The following is a 16,539-nucleotide window of genomic DNA, read 5'->3' as shown; positions in this document are numbered from 1 at the left end:
ATGGCTGTGGCAGCCATTTTCCACTGCCATCAAAAAATTTGAGATGGCCCAATATCTAAATCTGTTCATAATAAGATAGGCTACTAGTGTGCCAAATTTGGTGCTTTCCTCACAAAATGCACAATTGTTATGCTATATTTAGCTAAGTTGCCCCACTAAGACAGACCATTATAACCCTTAAAAGTGCAGGTCTTTCCTTTAGAGAAATTGCAAAGAAGCCAAGTTGTCAGTGAGTAGTTTCCTGCACCATCAAAAAGCACTTGGAAAGTGGAGGAAACTCTGACAGGAAGAGGTCTGGCAGACCCAAAGCCACAACACAATCAGAAGACAAGTTCCTGAGAGTCAACAGCTTGCGTGATAGACGGCTCACAGGACAGCCGCTTCAAGCACAACTTAACACTGATCGAAGTAAGGAAGTCTCGGTTTCAACTGTGAAGAGAAGACTTCGAGCTGCAGGTTTGACAGGTCGAATGGCAGTAAGAAAGCCATTGCTAAGATGGCAAAATAAGAAAAAGAGGCTTGCCTGGGCCATGAAGCACCACCAGTGGACTACTGAAAACTGGAAGGTCTTATGGACCGATGAATCAAAATTTGAAATCTTCGGGTCATCATGCAGGGTTTTTGTAGGCCGCAGAGTACGCGAAAGTATTGGTACGAATTTCGCCCACCCGGCGTGCGATCGGCCACGTAACTCAAATCGCGACGCGTCGCCCACCGGAACGGACAATTCGGTCGTGACCCTCCTGGAACTACCGCCAAGGAGCTAGCCACGGGTGGGGGTTTAACCTCACCGCAACCCAGTCCACATTCTACCCGCGCGAAATAGGGTGAATCGCCGAATGTCGATATACCTAAGTACCCGCACGGGTAGCATACCGAGGAGTTGTACCACGCCGCAGGTCGACTCCGGACACGAACTGCTTAAGCGGCTCGTCCCGTGCTGCAGGGATAACCGAGTGGAGTTATCATCGACCTTTCGTGATTACTTATTGGGTGTCTACACCCACTACCAATCCCTTACGTGATGCAAGATGGAACTTTCAAACAAAGGAAAGGACGCAACGAAACGGGAAACAGTTCAACAAGCAAGCACTTTATTACACACACACACACACACACACACACACACACACACACACACACACACACACACACACACACACACACACACACACACACACACGGCAAGCACGTATTTACAGTTACAGCAAGAACGCACGTACACAGTCAAAGCAAGAACAACACGCAGAGTTAAAACCGAATAACGCAATGTACAAGCACTTATACGGCTTTACTTAATAGACTGGCGCCACACACACACACACACACACACACACACACACACACACACACACACACACACACACACACACACACACACACACACACACACACACACACACACACACACACACACACACACACACACACATTTACACCAAAAGCAAAGAAAATACAAGCCACCCTCAGAGGCAAGGAGGCAGACAGGTCCGTGGACCAAATGAACGTGGGACCTAGGTGATCGGCCAGGTCCACGAGACCGAAGGGGTCTTACCCACGCCCTCGCGGCGCGATGGCGGGCTAGCCACAATGTCTGCGTAATGCGCCTGACTCCGTGCCCCTGGTATGGTCGGTGAGCTCCTTTGGCGTGCGTTGCGCAGGCACGTGTTTGTCAGCACCACGGTTGGGTTGGGGAACGGACGGGGTTACCGGCGCTATCTCAGCGTGGATTGGGGGGGGGGATTGTTGATGCTCGTGGTCGGGAGAGGGGAATGGCGGACGCTCCGTCCCGCTAGCGGGGTCTCGGGACCGCACCGTCTCCGGCGAACTCTCGCCCCCGAGTCGTCTTCTGCGTCCCTGCTCCACTCCATGACTCGTCCCTCGACCTCCACTCTGAGCTCCGTCCCCTTCGCCGTCCGATCCCCGCAAACACACGACACAGACTCCACGACTTCTGACAAGCGCCACTTTCTGCACCCCTTTCTGCACACGCGAGCTGCGTTGTGCTCGCATCTTTATAGACTGGGGGAGGAGCTTGTATGCAGATTCGCGGATCAAAACGCACTTGGAGGCAGGGCCACGCCACCCGACATTCGCCCATTGGACGGAGAAAAAGGGGCGTGAGCCTCCCCTGATCCGATTTCCTCTCCTAAAAGGAACGCATTCGCAGCGGGTTCGGAGGTGGGGCCATGCCACCCGATGCTCAGTCATTGGATGGAAGAAAAGGGGCGTGAAGCCTTCCTGATCCGCTTCTCCTCTCCCGAAAAGGCATCCATGTGCACTCGTGGCTTGACGCGTTCGGCAAGAATCACCGAACGGGCCCTGGACAGCACGTCGCTTGGTGTTGACAGGTGGTGTGGTTGTTGAATGTGGAAGGAGAAAGGCGAAGGTGTTGGGGGGTTTGCTGTGGTGGTTTGGTTATTGGCAGGCGTCGTTTGGGAATGGCGGTGAAGCGATGTTTGCGGGATGGAGTTGTGGAGGTAAAGAGGCGAAGGTGGTGGTGTTTGAGTTGTTGGCGGCTTAATGATCCAAAATAACGATAGAGAAAGAAAAATGGCTAACTCAAAGCGTCGCAGCCCGGATGAATCACACATATTCCCTCTAAACAACAGGTGTGGACTAACTACACATGAACTTAGCGTCATAACTGATCTAAGGACCCTTTATGGTGTATTGCAAATTTCCACAGCCGTAACAGTATGGTTCCTCAGTGTGTGACACCAACTGTCAAACATGGAGGAGGAAGCGTGATGATTTGGGGCTCTTTTGCTGGATGCAGTCGGTGACTTGTACAGAGTAACTGGCACCCTGAACCAAAAGGGCTACCAAAGCATTTTGCAGCGCCATGCAATACCCTCTGGTATTGTAAAATGAAAATATTCTACTATGCCTGGTTGGTCAGGGGTTCAACCTACAGCAAGATAAGGACCCAAAACATACCACCAGGCTATGTCAGAACTACCTTAGAAGAAAAGACCAAGACGATGGGCTTCAAATCATGGAATGGCCAGCACAGTCTCCAGACTTAAACCCCATCGAGCTGGTTTGGGATGAACTGGACAGAAGGGTGAACGACTAAACAGCTTCCTGCTGCGCGCGGAAAATGTCCAGTCGCAGTGTTTTGCACTGTACCACGCCTGCGAGAAGTGCCGTGCCAAGCAGGCCATGTTGAGTACCAAGCACCACAAACATGCATATGAGAGCACCCGATGAGTTATTCGGCAATGCGCGGATGGAGGGAACACGGAAAGGAACTCCGCACGACTGAAGGATGAGCAAACTGCCGCAGGATTCAAGGTAAGACCTATGGGGTGAAGGAGAGCTATTGAAACGATATTTGATGGAGGGAAGATTATTGGTGAACCGCTTAAATGGGCCAATGGGGTATTGGAGGGATGATTGAAAGTAACAGAGGGATTGAGCAGAATGATGGTGTGAACGAATAAAGATTGAAAGTAACAGAGGGGAAGTGGGGGGGGTGAGACATCAGACATGACAAATGCAGCCCATCCAACGCGTGCCCCCCAAATATCCCTTTGACAAAGGACCAAGGACTATCTATACAAAAAGACTAATGAAATAACTGATCCTTGGGTCACCTATGTGTCCATGTATGTATGTATGTATGCTCTCCCCCGGTGTAAGTTTTCCAAAACCAGAACAATATTATACGTCATGACAAGGGATACGAGAATAAAATAGATTTTTGATAAACATTCTCGATGAGAAAGTTGAATAATATTACTCGTACATGAGTTTATATCAATATAGATTGTATGGTCTTGAAAGAACATCATTTTCTTTTGAAAAATATTATACAACATAGATGTGTTGGAAGAGTGAAAGCAATTAGCGTGTTACAAATATTGTTTTCATAAAAGTAGAATATTTTCATTTTACAAACTAGAGTAAAGTCAATGGCGTGCCATTGCAAATCCACAAGCTTCCCACCTAAAGCAAAGCTGAAAGATGGCAAAAAGTTCCACCAGAAATGACCCAATATCAAATTTTGAGTTAAAAAAAAAAAAATTCGCCATTTTGACCACATGACCTAAGGTCCGCACCCCCAGGGGCATGAACTGGAAGATAAATCCAAACAAAAAGAAATAAATAAAAGTGACATTTTATGCGTCTCCCAATGTTGATAGCATATAGTGTTTAATTTTTAAATGTTTAAAAATGTACCTGTAATTTTTTTTTTCAGCATTTCACCTTTTCATTCCGGCCCAGTGGGCAAAGCCAAAAATGATCGTGCTCTTGCACATTCGTGCCATTTGGTGATCATAACCACCAACTTTGGTGAATTTCTGCACAACCGTTTACGAGGCGATAGCATGACGGACAGGGCTAATTACAAGATCTCCCCATCCCCGTTTTTATTTTTATTTTTTCTTAAGCACGGGGATAAAAATTGCAACATAAATATGTGTGTGTGATCTTTAAGAGGGAACAATTTGTAAATTTGATAAAAACGCAGGAGAGTAACATGCAATATTACATGCATGAGCAGGGCACCCGCCCAACGGGCGATCTTGTTCCAAGCATGCAACACTTTCTTCTGACACATAGCTTTATTTGGGTGATGTATAGGCAAGTGACAGCTCTGTGGAGGAAAAAAATTAATAATAACCCAGGTTACGTGCATGAAGCAAAAACATACCTACTGCTTTCAATTCAAAACACCTCACTGCACTGGAAAACGTGGGGATAGGAATACTGTACTGTGAATGAAGACTTGTAATACCCTCTACAACCTGGAGGGGCATGACATGATACACATTTACATGGAGAATTTGCGTCCCCCCCCCCCCCTCTGATTTCAGCATGCTTGAGCAGTTGTTCTATATGTTTTCCATTGTGTAAAATATCTCGACTCACAATACAAGTGTTGTTTAGGTTGGTCAAGCAAGATATGTCACCTGAGAGGAAAGGTATGGTGAGAGGTCAGTCCTGAGGGATTGCCACTGGAAACATGTAACCCAATGGAACCTGTAACCCAATGGAACCTGACGCATGGTCGGGTTGTCGGTGACTAAACCGACACCCCTCACTAGCTTGCCATTGGGCACAGTAACTGACACCCTGTCAAGACTCAAAACAACACCTGACAAAGGGCGGATGAGCTCCTTTCGGGAACCAACGGCCATCCAGTAAGGAGATGGAGTAATTCTCAAAAAAAAACCCGTACGACCGGTTTGGTGCAACTCAGGTAGCCGAGAGGGGAATGGAACCCTTGATATGAGGCCGAATGAGCTAATACTGTATTAGCCAACGAGAACAATAAAAAAGCGGATGAGCCAGGATTTAACCGATGACAACCACAAAACTACACCGATGGAGAAGAGGGTGGGTACGCAGTGTCGCTGAAGCCGTGGAAGGCACGTTCCTCGTCCGGTGCATGACACTACAGTCCAATTCTTCCTCAACCACTGTTCTACCATCAGAGTACAAGTGGGCACTGAATTTTATTTTCAGTGTTTAGTCGTTAAAAAATAAATAAGGATATTCCTTTTTGGTGGCCATATTGAATTTATGCAAATTTGACAGATATTTCTGAGGACTTGAAGTATGGTGTTCTGAGGACCCCATGAAAATTCAGTGGTTAAAAAAAAAAAATAATTGTGGTAAAAAAAAAATTCAGTGGTTAAAAAAAAAAAAAAAAAAAAATTCAGTGGTAAAAATGAATAAAGGATATTCCTTTTTGGTGGCCATATTGGATTTATGCAAATTATGTACATTTTTTTACATATTTCTGAGGACTTTTGAGTATAGTATTCTGGGGACCCCATGAAAATTCACTGTGGTAAAAAAAAAAAAAAAATTTAAACTCAGTGGTAAAAAAAAATAAAATTCACTGTGGTAAAAAAAAATTCACTATGGTAAAAAAAAAAAAAATTCACTATGGTAAAAAAAAATAAAATTCACTGTGGTAAAAAAAAATTCACTATGGTAAAAAATAATTCAGTGGTAAAAAAAAAAATTCACTGGTTAAAAAAAAAAAAAATTCACTGTGGTGAAAAAAAAAAAAATTATGATGCAATTTCTTTCAAGTGAAACCTAATTTTGCCTGGACGAAATTGCTGCTCCGTTTGCCAAGCGACCAGATGAGCAGCTTACAAAGCGGCCGATGAGGAACGTCTGGCTTGACAAGCTGATTGCTCATTGGGACATTCGTGAAGAATGTCACACATGACTTTCTTCATTCATTGAAAGTAACACCATGTTGTGACAAAAAAAAATGTGATAAACGTACAAATAAATAACGGAAACACACCGTCTTGCCCGCTCCGTTCGGTCCAACGAGAACGGTGAGAGGAGAGAAGAACGAGATGATCTGCTTGTCCTTGTCCTCGGTGCCAAAACTCCGCACACCGAGGACGCTCATCTTCTCGATCTTTGACATGATGACTGATGTTGCCTTGAGAGCGTCACTTCGCGCGCGCGCACACACACACACACACACACACACACACACACACACACACACACACACACACACACACACACACACACACACACACACACACACACACACACACACACACACACACACACACACACACACACACACACACACACACACACACACACACACACACACACACACACACACACAGCGCAGTCAAACGGAACGCCCAATTCGACGCCGAAAACAGTTTTGGCGCCTTGAGTCGTTGGTTCGTTTCAATGTTTACTACTCAACGATATACCATTTAAATTACATCTTGGGGAATTACGAACTACATATTATATCACCGACTTTATCTTATAGCGCTGCATTTAATCCGGGTAGGTCGTTTGAGAGAAAAAAAAAACAAACACACTAAAAGCTAAACGCAGCCAATACACCGCCCAATGGGATGATTTGTATTTTAACTCAAAATCCAGAGAAAAAATAATTATAACACCTAAGATCACCTGGAAATAAAATATTAAGACAAACCCTGCAATCCGTAAGAAATAAAATCATCTGGAACCATCCATGTTGTGAAATCCCGCTATTTCAATGGAGGTTCACCTTCGTGCTGTATTTGTAGTTGTTCATTCACACACATGGTACTGTTTCACGGGTATATTTATCGATTCACTTAATTAATTGAAAGGATAGAAATGTCATTTTCAAAACTATCAAATTTAAAATAGATTCTGTTTCAAGAAATCACAACAATGTTGACCGTAAATATTACGTATGCAATAGGATTAAGGGGATTATGACGTCATCAAGACAGGCAAGGGAAATGGCGTTAAGGGACTACTTTCTTCCACACTGTATATCAATACGCAAGGCTGTAAATACACCACAATACATTTCAAGATATCACAACAGAGGTTTGTTCCGTTATCAAGCAACTAGCTAGCGCTTGCCAAGCCAGCCGTTCCTCCACGGTTTCCGAATCGAGTGCTTGCTTGGGTGCTTAAGCCACTTGGCGAGCGCTCAACAAGAAACTTTGTAACTGAACACACGTGAACACGTGACAAATAAGTACAATAATATACAACGTTCAGGAAATAAAGACGAAGGAATGCTGTCTTTATTAAATATTAGTGAATATGTAATATTTTTACTCGCTGTCGAAAAACAACTCTTGCGAACGGCGAAGAAGTGACGCGATAATTTTGCAAATACACCGCCCGAAAAGCTAACAATGTCTGAAGTTGTAGAACTGTAATTAAAGTATGTTCAAAGTCGTATTCCATTCTCACACTTTGTGATTATAAATTTAATAATACGCAGCAAGATTTATTATTCACCGAAGCGATAAACCTTTTCACCGAGCAAAGAAAACAAAAGGAACAACCAAGAATATGCAAAACAAGCACGCACGAAGAAGAAAAAGTACCAAAGGACGACATAATTCTGTGATTCGAAGGGTGTGAAAAGGAGAAATACTGAACACTGTGTTGCATGAAGATCAGGAAGAAAAAAAAAAGTTCTGCAAGGTTGATCGAGTCGTCGTCGTGGAGGAGGGTGAGGGGGGAAGGAATTGGTTGGTTAAACACACGTGGATTTGCTGAGTGTTTTCGGCGCTGGATGGGTGACCAATTCGCTCATATGGATAGCGAGGATGAAGATGACGTGGAGCTGGAGGAGACCGTGGACGGTGTGTTTTCCGCCTCTGCATCCCAATCCCCAGCTTGAAGGAACCATGGCCTTTACACTCTGAGTCCCTTTTCCCTCTCGCTTCCTGGTTGTGTAATGGAGGGGCCGCGGCGGACTCGAGCTGCCGACGCACCCTCCCTTCTCCCGCTCGCCACGTGTTCAGCTCAAGTTTAAGAAATCTTCATTCCCGGCGGTTTAGTTGCCCAACCTGTTGATATTCATGTTTAACGTGCATCTCGTTTGCAAGGATTACAAGTGTGAAGACGACGATGGTTCACGAGCGGTATTTGATGATGTAGATTGTTTCAGAAGTCAAGGATGAGACGATGTGATAATTTTTGACCAAGTTATAAAAATGATCAACATGATGTGGTACGAGTGACGGGTTATTAGCTGCAAAATGTCGAAAACCCGGTTTCGTTCAACAACTTTCAAAATTTGACCTTTGCATGACCTTTAAAGGTCGCAAAACAATGTTGTGGACATTAAAATAAGGAAACAGGATACGTGCTATAGCTTATTGGAGTTAGTTCGTCGAAGAAGGTCGAAAACCCGGTTAGATTCCTACAACTTTGAAAATTTTGACCTTTGTGAACTTTAAAGGTCAAAGGTCAAGGATTATGACCTTTGGTGCAAAACTTCCTCTGGAACATTCCAGGAACACTATAACGTCATATATGCTATATGGCATTTCGCACTCCTCGGATTATCCATACTTTGATGAAATCTGCGTCAAAACAAACTTGAAGGGGGTGCCATGGGCAAGGTGGTTGAGATAGAGCAAAATGGTTTCAAGACTTTAGGTGGGGAATGACCTCAGGATTATGCATAAAAAATATTGTCATCCTAGCTCTCAAAGTTTGGGCGGTCGTATCATTTTTATGTCAAAATTCGCAATTTTCTGAGTTTTTGACCTTAAGACGAAAATGAAAAATCGGACAACAACAAGTTTTAGATCATTCATTTTGCGATTCAAATACCGAAGAACCCATTCCATTCAGTCAATTCCCTAGGAGAAGATAGATTTTTAATCCGACTACCCCCTAAAAATGGCTATTTTTGGGGTGTGGCTCTGCCCACAATGGGCGTAGCACACCCTCATCCTGGAAAACACAACTATACATTGATATTGAACACATAACCAAGTTTCATCAAGACCGGATCAAAGTCCACGGAGTTATGCTCTGGACAGACAGACACACAGACATAACGAATATAGTGGTCACTCTGGCTGGTGCTCGTGAACCAATATGATATATTTGAAGTCGCTACTCACCTGATCTCATTATTCTGAAAGAGGTAACTTTTGTAGAACTAGCAGGGCACTCAGTGGAGCGCATATCTCTGTCACGTAATGCCTGATCCACGAGAAGATTGCAGTCCCAATACAATACATTTTTGAAATACCATGCCATACAGACTACAGTACTATATCGTTTTTGGCCCTATTTCTCAATGGTGAAGAATCACTTTTAAAATTAAATAATTGTCGAATCCAGATCCAGATTCGGATCTTCACCAAAATCGAATCAATTCGTCCTTGCCACACACCCAACGTGTCCACTGAGTTTTGTCATAACTCATCCACAACTTTTTGAGATATCGTGCTGTATAATCATTTTTGGCCCTATCTTTCAATGGTGAAGAATCACTAAAAATAATTCTAGTATCCAGATCTGGATCTTCACCAAAATCTAATCAGTTCTTCTTGTCACACACCCAACATGTCCACAAAATTTCATCCAGATCCGTCCACAACCTTTTGAAGTATCCTGCACACACAGAAAGGGGTGAAAACAGAACCTCCACTTTCGGTGGCAGAGGTAATTAAGCACATTTATTAGTGGGGGGAGTGGATGAGAAATTTGTTTAGTTTCACTTTAATCAATTAAAACCCAATGGCTTTGTCTTGCCAATCATCGTATCTGGTGGACAAGCAATTGTTTTCACAACCAATTCAGGAAAAAAATTCCGTTAAATTCCAATCAGTTATTGGTCGAGGAGACCATCTGAGTGAGGCATGATGATAGATCAGACATGTAAAATATCCAATTCAATGATAAATCAGGGATGTCCAAGTTGATGATAGATCAGGGATGTCCAAGTCGATGACAAATCAGGAATGTCCAAGTCGATGATAGATCAGGAGTGTCCAATTCGATGATATATCAGGGATATAAAAGGAAGCAGGTTTTTCCACATCCACTTGAACCAACTATGAGACATCTTAATGAATTTGGAAGATTTTTATGGTTGTTAAATTTTATCTTATTTTCCCAAATGGGTAAAAATTATTCATTTATATATTTGGAAAACAGGTTATTTAATTTTTTATTGGCTTTTTTTGGAAACTATGTTTTATCCGAAGTTCAGGTTTAATTTCAAGATAATTTATCATTTTATTAATGCAATATCTTGTGTTGATATTTCCCTGAAAATGACAATCGTTAAGAATATAAATCATCAATCCACGAAACATGGTCGTCATTTCTTCAGTCTCTTCTCTTGGAAGAAGAGGTGTATTATCACCCTCATACTTTACATTCATTTCTTGAATCAATCTTGTAAAGTAATTCATTTTTGGTGTAAATCTCAAAGAATTATATTCCTTTTTATATTTTTTATTATCATTAATTAGAAGATAATCACAGAACATACATTGTTTATAGGCTTTTGACTCTGTGTTTAATCCCCGTCTTTCACATGCAGGACAATTCTCAAATTTGTCATGTGGAGAATCAGGAAATTCAAGAGGCTCAAAATCTGGAAAACTATTCATATTTATAAAGTAATACTTTACATCAAATAAAATACATCTTCGGAACTTTCATTGGTGCTTTCACAATCATCTATAAAACTTCTTTCATAACTATCGTTTGAACACAAGCTCTCGGTATCATGACTGTCTTCTGTTCCAACAGAGACAATATCATCACTCTCATAATCTTCAAAATCTTCAGTTGAATAATGACTCGTATTTAATTAGTAAAAAACATTACCATCTATATCTATATACTTTTTTTCATTAACAGATTCAACTACTACATTTTTTATATTAAAGGTACTTTTAAAATGATCCTTAACCACTATTGAATGGAATGTCATTTCCCCTGATATATTAACATCCTTTATTTCATCAGGATTTACATCTTTAGGGTTGTTGAAAAAAATACAAATTTCTCCTTGCATATTACAGATGGTCTTATCTTTTCTTTCGAAAGCTTCATCCATGAGGTTTTTCTTTTTTGATACTTTTTCTTGTTTCATCGCTTTTTCTAGTTTTGAATATACTAGTACGGGCCCGTAGGGGCGTAAACGACCACTGAATTGGGGCATTATTTCAATTAGATTGGACCAACAGTATCATAAATGGCCATAATTTGGGAAACATACTCAGGTCCCCAGCGTCAATTGTGACGTCATATCAAACGAAGAAGAATTGTGTTGTCCTGTCATTGGTCGACAGATAAATGGCCGTAACTTGGGAACCGCTCGTCCGATTAATATCAAACCTTGAAAAGCACAACCGCTGGGCCCCGGCAATATTCCTGGCAAGTTTCAGTCAGATCGTACGGTCGATCGTGCAATAAATAAATAAATAAATAAATAAATAACAATTAATTGTGACACCATTCGTGACGTCATAGCACCGTGTCTTGTCATTGGCCGACAGATAAATGGCCGTAACTTAGGAACCGCTTGTCCGATCGATATCAAACCTCGAAAAGGCACATCTGCGGGGCCCCAGCAATATTCCTGGCAAGTTTCAATCCGATCGGACTGGTGGTCGTCGAAAAACGGCGGTCGCAGACAGATAGACAGACAGACAGACACACACACACACACACACACACATTGCTGGAATTAAAGATAGATTGCCAGAAGGAGAGGAGAAACTTTTGTTAGAGCTACTTTAATTTATGTTCTTCCAGATATACTAAAAGCCCTTCCACTGAAGGAAATTGAAGAACTCATATTATTCACCATAATTGTTTTTATCCAATAGTTGTTATAGTTATCTTTATTCAATTTTACATCCTCGACATATTTCTCAGTATCTTTTACAAATGAAAATATTGATTGAAACTTGTTTTTTGTGTCTTCCTACATTGTATTTATTAAGTGAAAAAAGTTGGAGGATAAAATGGTTTTAAGCACAGATTTACTCATAAATTAAACGGAATTTTCATCAAGAAAATTTTATTTTAAGCAAAGTTTTGTTATTTAAATATGGTGAATACAACGTACTGTGATGTTTGTAATCATGAATATAAATGTTATAAAAAACACCTTCAAACCAACAAACACACATTCAATCTTTTCAGACAAATATCTCCACTTGACCAAGAAACAAAACATTGTGATAGATGCGATAATGATATTCTTTTTAAAAATTATAATAAACACCTTTAATCACGCAAGCACAAGAACGATGAAGAAAGGGAAGGTGCCACTAAATTCTCCATTGAAAACACTGATGGGGCATTTAAAGGACATATAAAAATAAGATTGTTTCGCTTTCAAGACCCTCCACCATCTTCAATCATTGAAGCTGTTGATATGGTTAAACAAAGTGTTGAAACTATAATTTAAAACACATGAAGTGAAATGGAAACTTTTAAGTTTTATATGGGAGTAAAATTGAATATGGTAAGAGAAGGTGATGAAACGACTCCCTATATGAGGACAAACCCTCACTTTATCTCATCATTTCAAGATTTTGTAAGATGTGATGTTTATGATGAACTCCAGAGACAAGAACAAGATGTTGATAACACTGTAGTAGGTGGTGGATTTGCGATTACAAAAATAATCTTTTTAGATATACACATCTTAAAATCAGATCCTCTTCAAGCTTCTTCTTTTATTGATTTACCAAAAGAGATCAAACTTAAAGACGCTGTCACACCTTGACGATTTAGCCAGCATATGCCGACTTATGAAAAATTTGTCTAAAACGCTGGCACACGTCAAATATGTTATGGGTAAGTTTTGTATACGTTAAGAGCACGCTGAAAAACACTGCCATACGTCGTAGTATGCTGGCTTTCATCGTTGTACTTTGCAGTTGTCCTCAAATTTTAGCATGCTTGAAATTTTACAACGTATGCCAGCGTATGACTCAGACGTTCCGCTACGCTGGCCATAAGTTGTAGGCGCGTTATGCGATCGTTGACACACGTCAACACACGTTACTTGTAAGTTACTCATAAGTCGAAACACGTCGAGGTAATGATTAGCGTACCCGAAACTTATTTATAACCTACGAGTAACGTGTTGTAGGCACGTTACACGATCGTTGACACACGTCGAGGCACGTTATGCGATCGTTGACACACTTCGAGGCACGTTACTTGTAAGTTACTCATAAGTCAAAACACGTCGAGGTAATGCTTAGCGTACCCAAAACTTATTTCTAACCTATGAGTAACGTGCTTTGAACATATGTGTAACGTACCTCCAACGCATATTGACGTATGTAGTCGTATTTGATTGACGTCTTCCGGACGACCACAGAACTTACTGGACGTGTTTTTAATTTACAGCTACCGTATAATGGCGTATCGGCAGCGTTTTTTTAAAAAACAACAACAACCATAACTTCCGATATTTCGTCACGTGCCGTTACGTCACGTCCGATTGCCTCTTCAGTTTGCTCAGGTCTAATTCTTAGTTCCTCCTCTGTGAATATTTTCTGTTTGAGGATATTGTCACGTCAACGTCGAAACTTAAAAGCCAATGCCCAAAAAATTTTAAAATTTGTGACAGACTAAAAAAAAAAAAAAAAACACAACAACAACAACAACAACTTCAGATATTTCGTCACGTGCCTTCACGGAGCCAAGGAGAAAAAAAGAAAATGTGCCTTGACGGAGAAAATAAGTTTCGGGAATGCTAAACATTACCTCAACGTGTTTCGTCTTACGAGTAACTTACAAGGAACTTGTGTCGACGTGTGTCAATGATCGCATATCGTGCCCACAACTTATTCCCAGCGTAGCAGAACGTGTGAGCCATACGGCGAGTACGTCGTAAAATTTTCAGCATGCTTGAAATTTCACGACGTACGAGACGTACCACGAAATATGACAGCATACTTCATCGTCTTTCAGTGTGCTCCTAACGTATACACGACTTACCCATACCATATTCGACGTGTGCCAGCGTTTTAGACACATTTTTCATAGGTCGGCATACGCTGGCTAAATTGTCAAGGTTTGACTGCGATGTTGACACTTCCAATTCTCAGGCGGTCATGATTTAAATCAGCATGCGGCAGGTTTTTAACAGGCTACGTCACGAGTTCCTCGGCGATACGTGCAGCGCGCTATGCCTAAGTTAAACTATCGTTGGGCATAGGTTGTGAACGCCGACAACAGGCTAAGCATTTGTTGGTATAAGTTATCTATAAGACAACAAAACGTTCTGTGCCCGTTACTAATATGTTATGCATACGACCAAAACTTTTTTAAAAACATCAAAATTTCAGCGTACGCCAACGTTTTACATACATTTTTATACGTTGCCATTGCTGGCTAAATCGTCAAGGTGTGACAGTGCCTTAAGAAAGCGGTTGTTAATATTCAAAACAAAGATAATAAATGTTTTCTATGGTCTGTTATTGCTCACTTACATCCTCCACAATGGAAACCTGAAAGGGTTGAACATTATAAGAAATATGAGAATACATTAGATGTTAAAGATTTAAAGTTTCCAATGTCATTGAGAGATACTCCTAAATTTGAGAAAATGAATAATCTATCTGTTCATGTATATGGATTAACGGATACAAACAAAGTTCAGATATTAAAAATTTCAAACAACTATAAAAATGATGAAACACACATTGACCTTCTCTACTTTACTTCAAAGGAAAAATCACATTATGCTTTCATCAAAAATTTATCAACATTAACCAAATCACAACTATACAAGAGAAACTGTAAAACGTATCCTTGTAAGATATGTCTCAACTCCTTTCACACAAAAGAACGATTAAATCAACATTCAAAATATTGTGGTAATCATAAATCAACCGTACTCAATTTACCAAAAGCAGGTTCAAACATATCATTCAAAGATTTTAACAAATCTATAAAACACCTGTTTGTGATATATGCTGATTTTGAAAGTATCCTTGAAAAGATAGATAATGTTTCTCCAAATCCAAATAAATCATACACAAGTAAATATCAAAAACATACTCCTTGTGGTTTCTGTTATTATATCAAGTCATCTGTTGGTGATGGATACAAGTTAGAACTTTATAGAGGAGATGCCTCAGAGGCGTTTGTAAGACGATTGGAAAAAGACTGCACAAGACTAAGAGAAATAATGGTTAAAACCTATTAACCAATGGCATTAACAAAGGGAGAGAAAAAGGAATTTAGAAAGAACAGTATCTGTCATATTTGTGAGGAGACAATTGAGGGAGATGTCAAAGTTCAGGATCATTGTCATCTTACTGGAAAATATAGAGGTCCAGCTCATTCCCGTTGTAATCTTAATTACAAGCCCCCAAACTTTATTCCTGTCTTTCTTCACAACAACGCTCACGATGACACACATCTATTTATAAATGAACTTTCAAAGACATCGAGATATTTCTGCCATTCCTAACACAGATCAAAAATACATCTCATTCACAAAAACAATTCATACATCCCCCATAACCCATATCAGATTTCTTGACACATACAAGTTTATGGCAAGTCCATTATCTAACTTAGCATCAAATATTAAAAACTTACCGAATCTTAAATCACATTTCTCAAATCAAGAAGAGATTGATCTCTTATCACAAAAGGGAATGTATCCGTATGACGACATGGATTCATTTGAGACGTTTAAAGAAACACAACTTCCTTCAAGGGAAAGTTTCTCTAGCAAGTTGAATAAAACTCATTTCTGATAGAGATTATACACAAGCTAAAAAGGTTTGGGAGAAGTTTAATATAAAGAATTTTGGAGAATATCATGATTAGTATCTTAAAACTGATGTATTGTTATTAACCTCCGCCATCAAAGATCGGAGGTTACTGTTTTCACCCGTTTCTGTTTGTTTGTTTGTTTGTGAACAGTATTACGGAAAAACTCCTCGACAGATTTCGACGAAACTTGGTGGGGGGGTGAGGTATGGTCCAAGGATCATGCCATTTCATTTTGGACTTGGTCCCACCCCCCCCCCCAAAAAAAAATTGTTGGAGAAAAAGAAATATTTTTTTTTTGCATCTCTACATATTTTAAGTGATTTCCAACTCCCCCCCCCTCCCCAAAAAAAAAATTGTTCGAAAAAAAAAATTTTTGCAACTTTTTTTTCAGCAAAATTTCGATTCCTTTTTTTTTGCATATCTACATGTTTTAAGTGATTTAAGATATAAGGTTCACTTGAGTGACGCAGCAGTATTGGCGGCGGAGGTTTTGCACTCTCCCGAGTG

At 40.6% G+C, this 16,539-nt stretch overlaps 2 protein-coding genes across 4 annotated transcripts in view; one reads left to right on the top strand and one right to left on the bottom strand.

Annotated features, from left to right (window-relative positions):
- The window catches only part of RAD50 (RAD50 double strand break repair protein), an 89,098-nt gene extending 82,384 nt beyond the window's left edge, over positions 1-6,714 (bottom strand). Inside the window, exons 1-2 of one of the 2 annotated variants that reach the window (XM_085864347.1) lie at positions 6,617-6,635; positions 6,275-6,456 (exon numbers count right to left, since the gene is read on the bottom strand). In XM_085864347.1, the coding sequence (XP_085720473.1) occupies positions 6,275-6,403 (129 nt within the window). In that variant the 5' untranslated portion in view covers positions 6,404-6,456; positions 6,617-6,635. Of the gene's footprint in view, positions 1-6,274 lie in introns of both variants that reach the window. The other variant, XM_085864346.1, reaches the window with a different exon arrangement.
- A 1,116-nt stretch (positions 6,715-7,830) lies between these two features.
- The window catches only part of SETD7 (SET domain containing 7, histone lysine methyltransferase), a 42,359-nt gene continuing 33,650 nt past the window's right edge, over positions 7,831-16,539 (top strand). Inside the window, exon 1 of one of the 2 annotated variants that reach the window (XM_085864344.1) lies at positions 7,831-8,102. In XM_085864344.1, the coding sequence (XP_085720470.1) occupies positions 7,907-8,102 (196 nt within the window). In that variant the 5' untranslated portion in view covers positions 7,831-7,906. The remainder of the gene's footprint in view (positions 8,103-16,539) is intronic. The other variant, XM_085864345.1, reaches the window with a different exon arrangement.

Source organism: Eptatretus burgeri, chromosome 18 (assembly GCF_056783735.1).
Source record: "Eptatretus burgeri isolate ZD-2024b chromosome 18, Ebu_testis_v1, whole genome shotgun sequence".
Classification (NCBI taxonomy): domain Eukaryota; kingdom Metazoa; phylum Chordata; class Myxini; order Myxiniformes; family Myxinidae; genus Eptatretus; species Eptatretus burgeri.
This window is presented reverse-complemented; position numbering and strand designations above follow the sequence as displayed.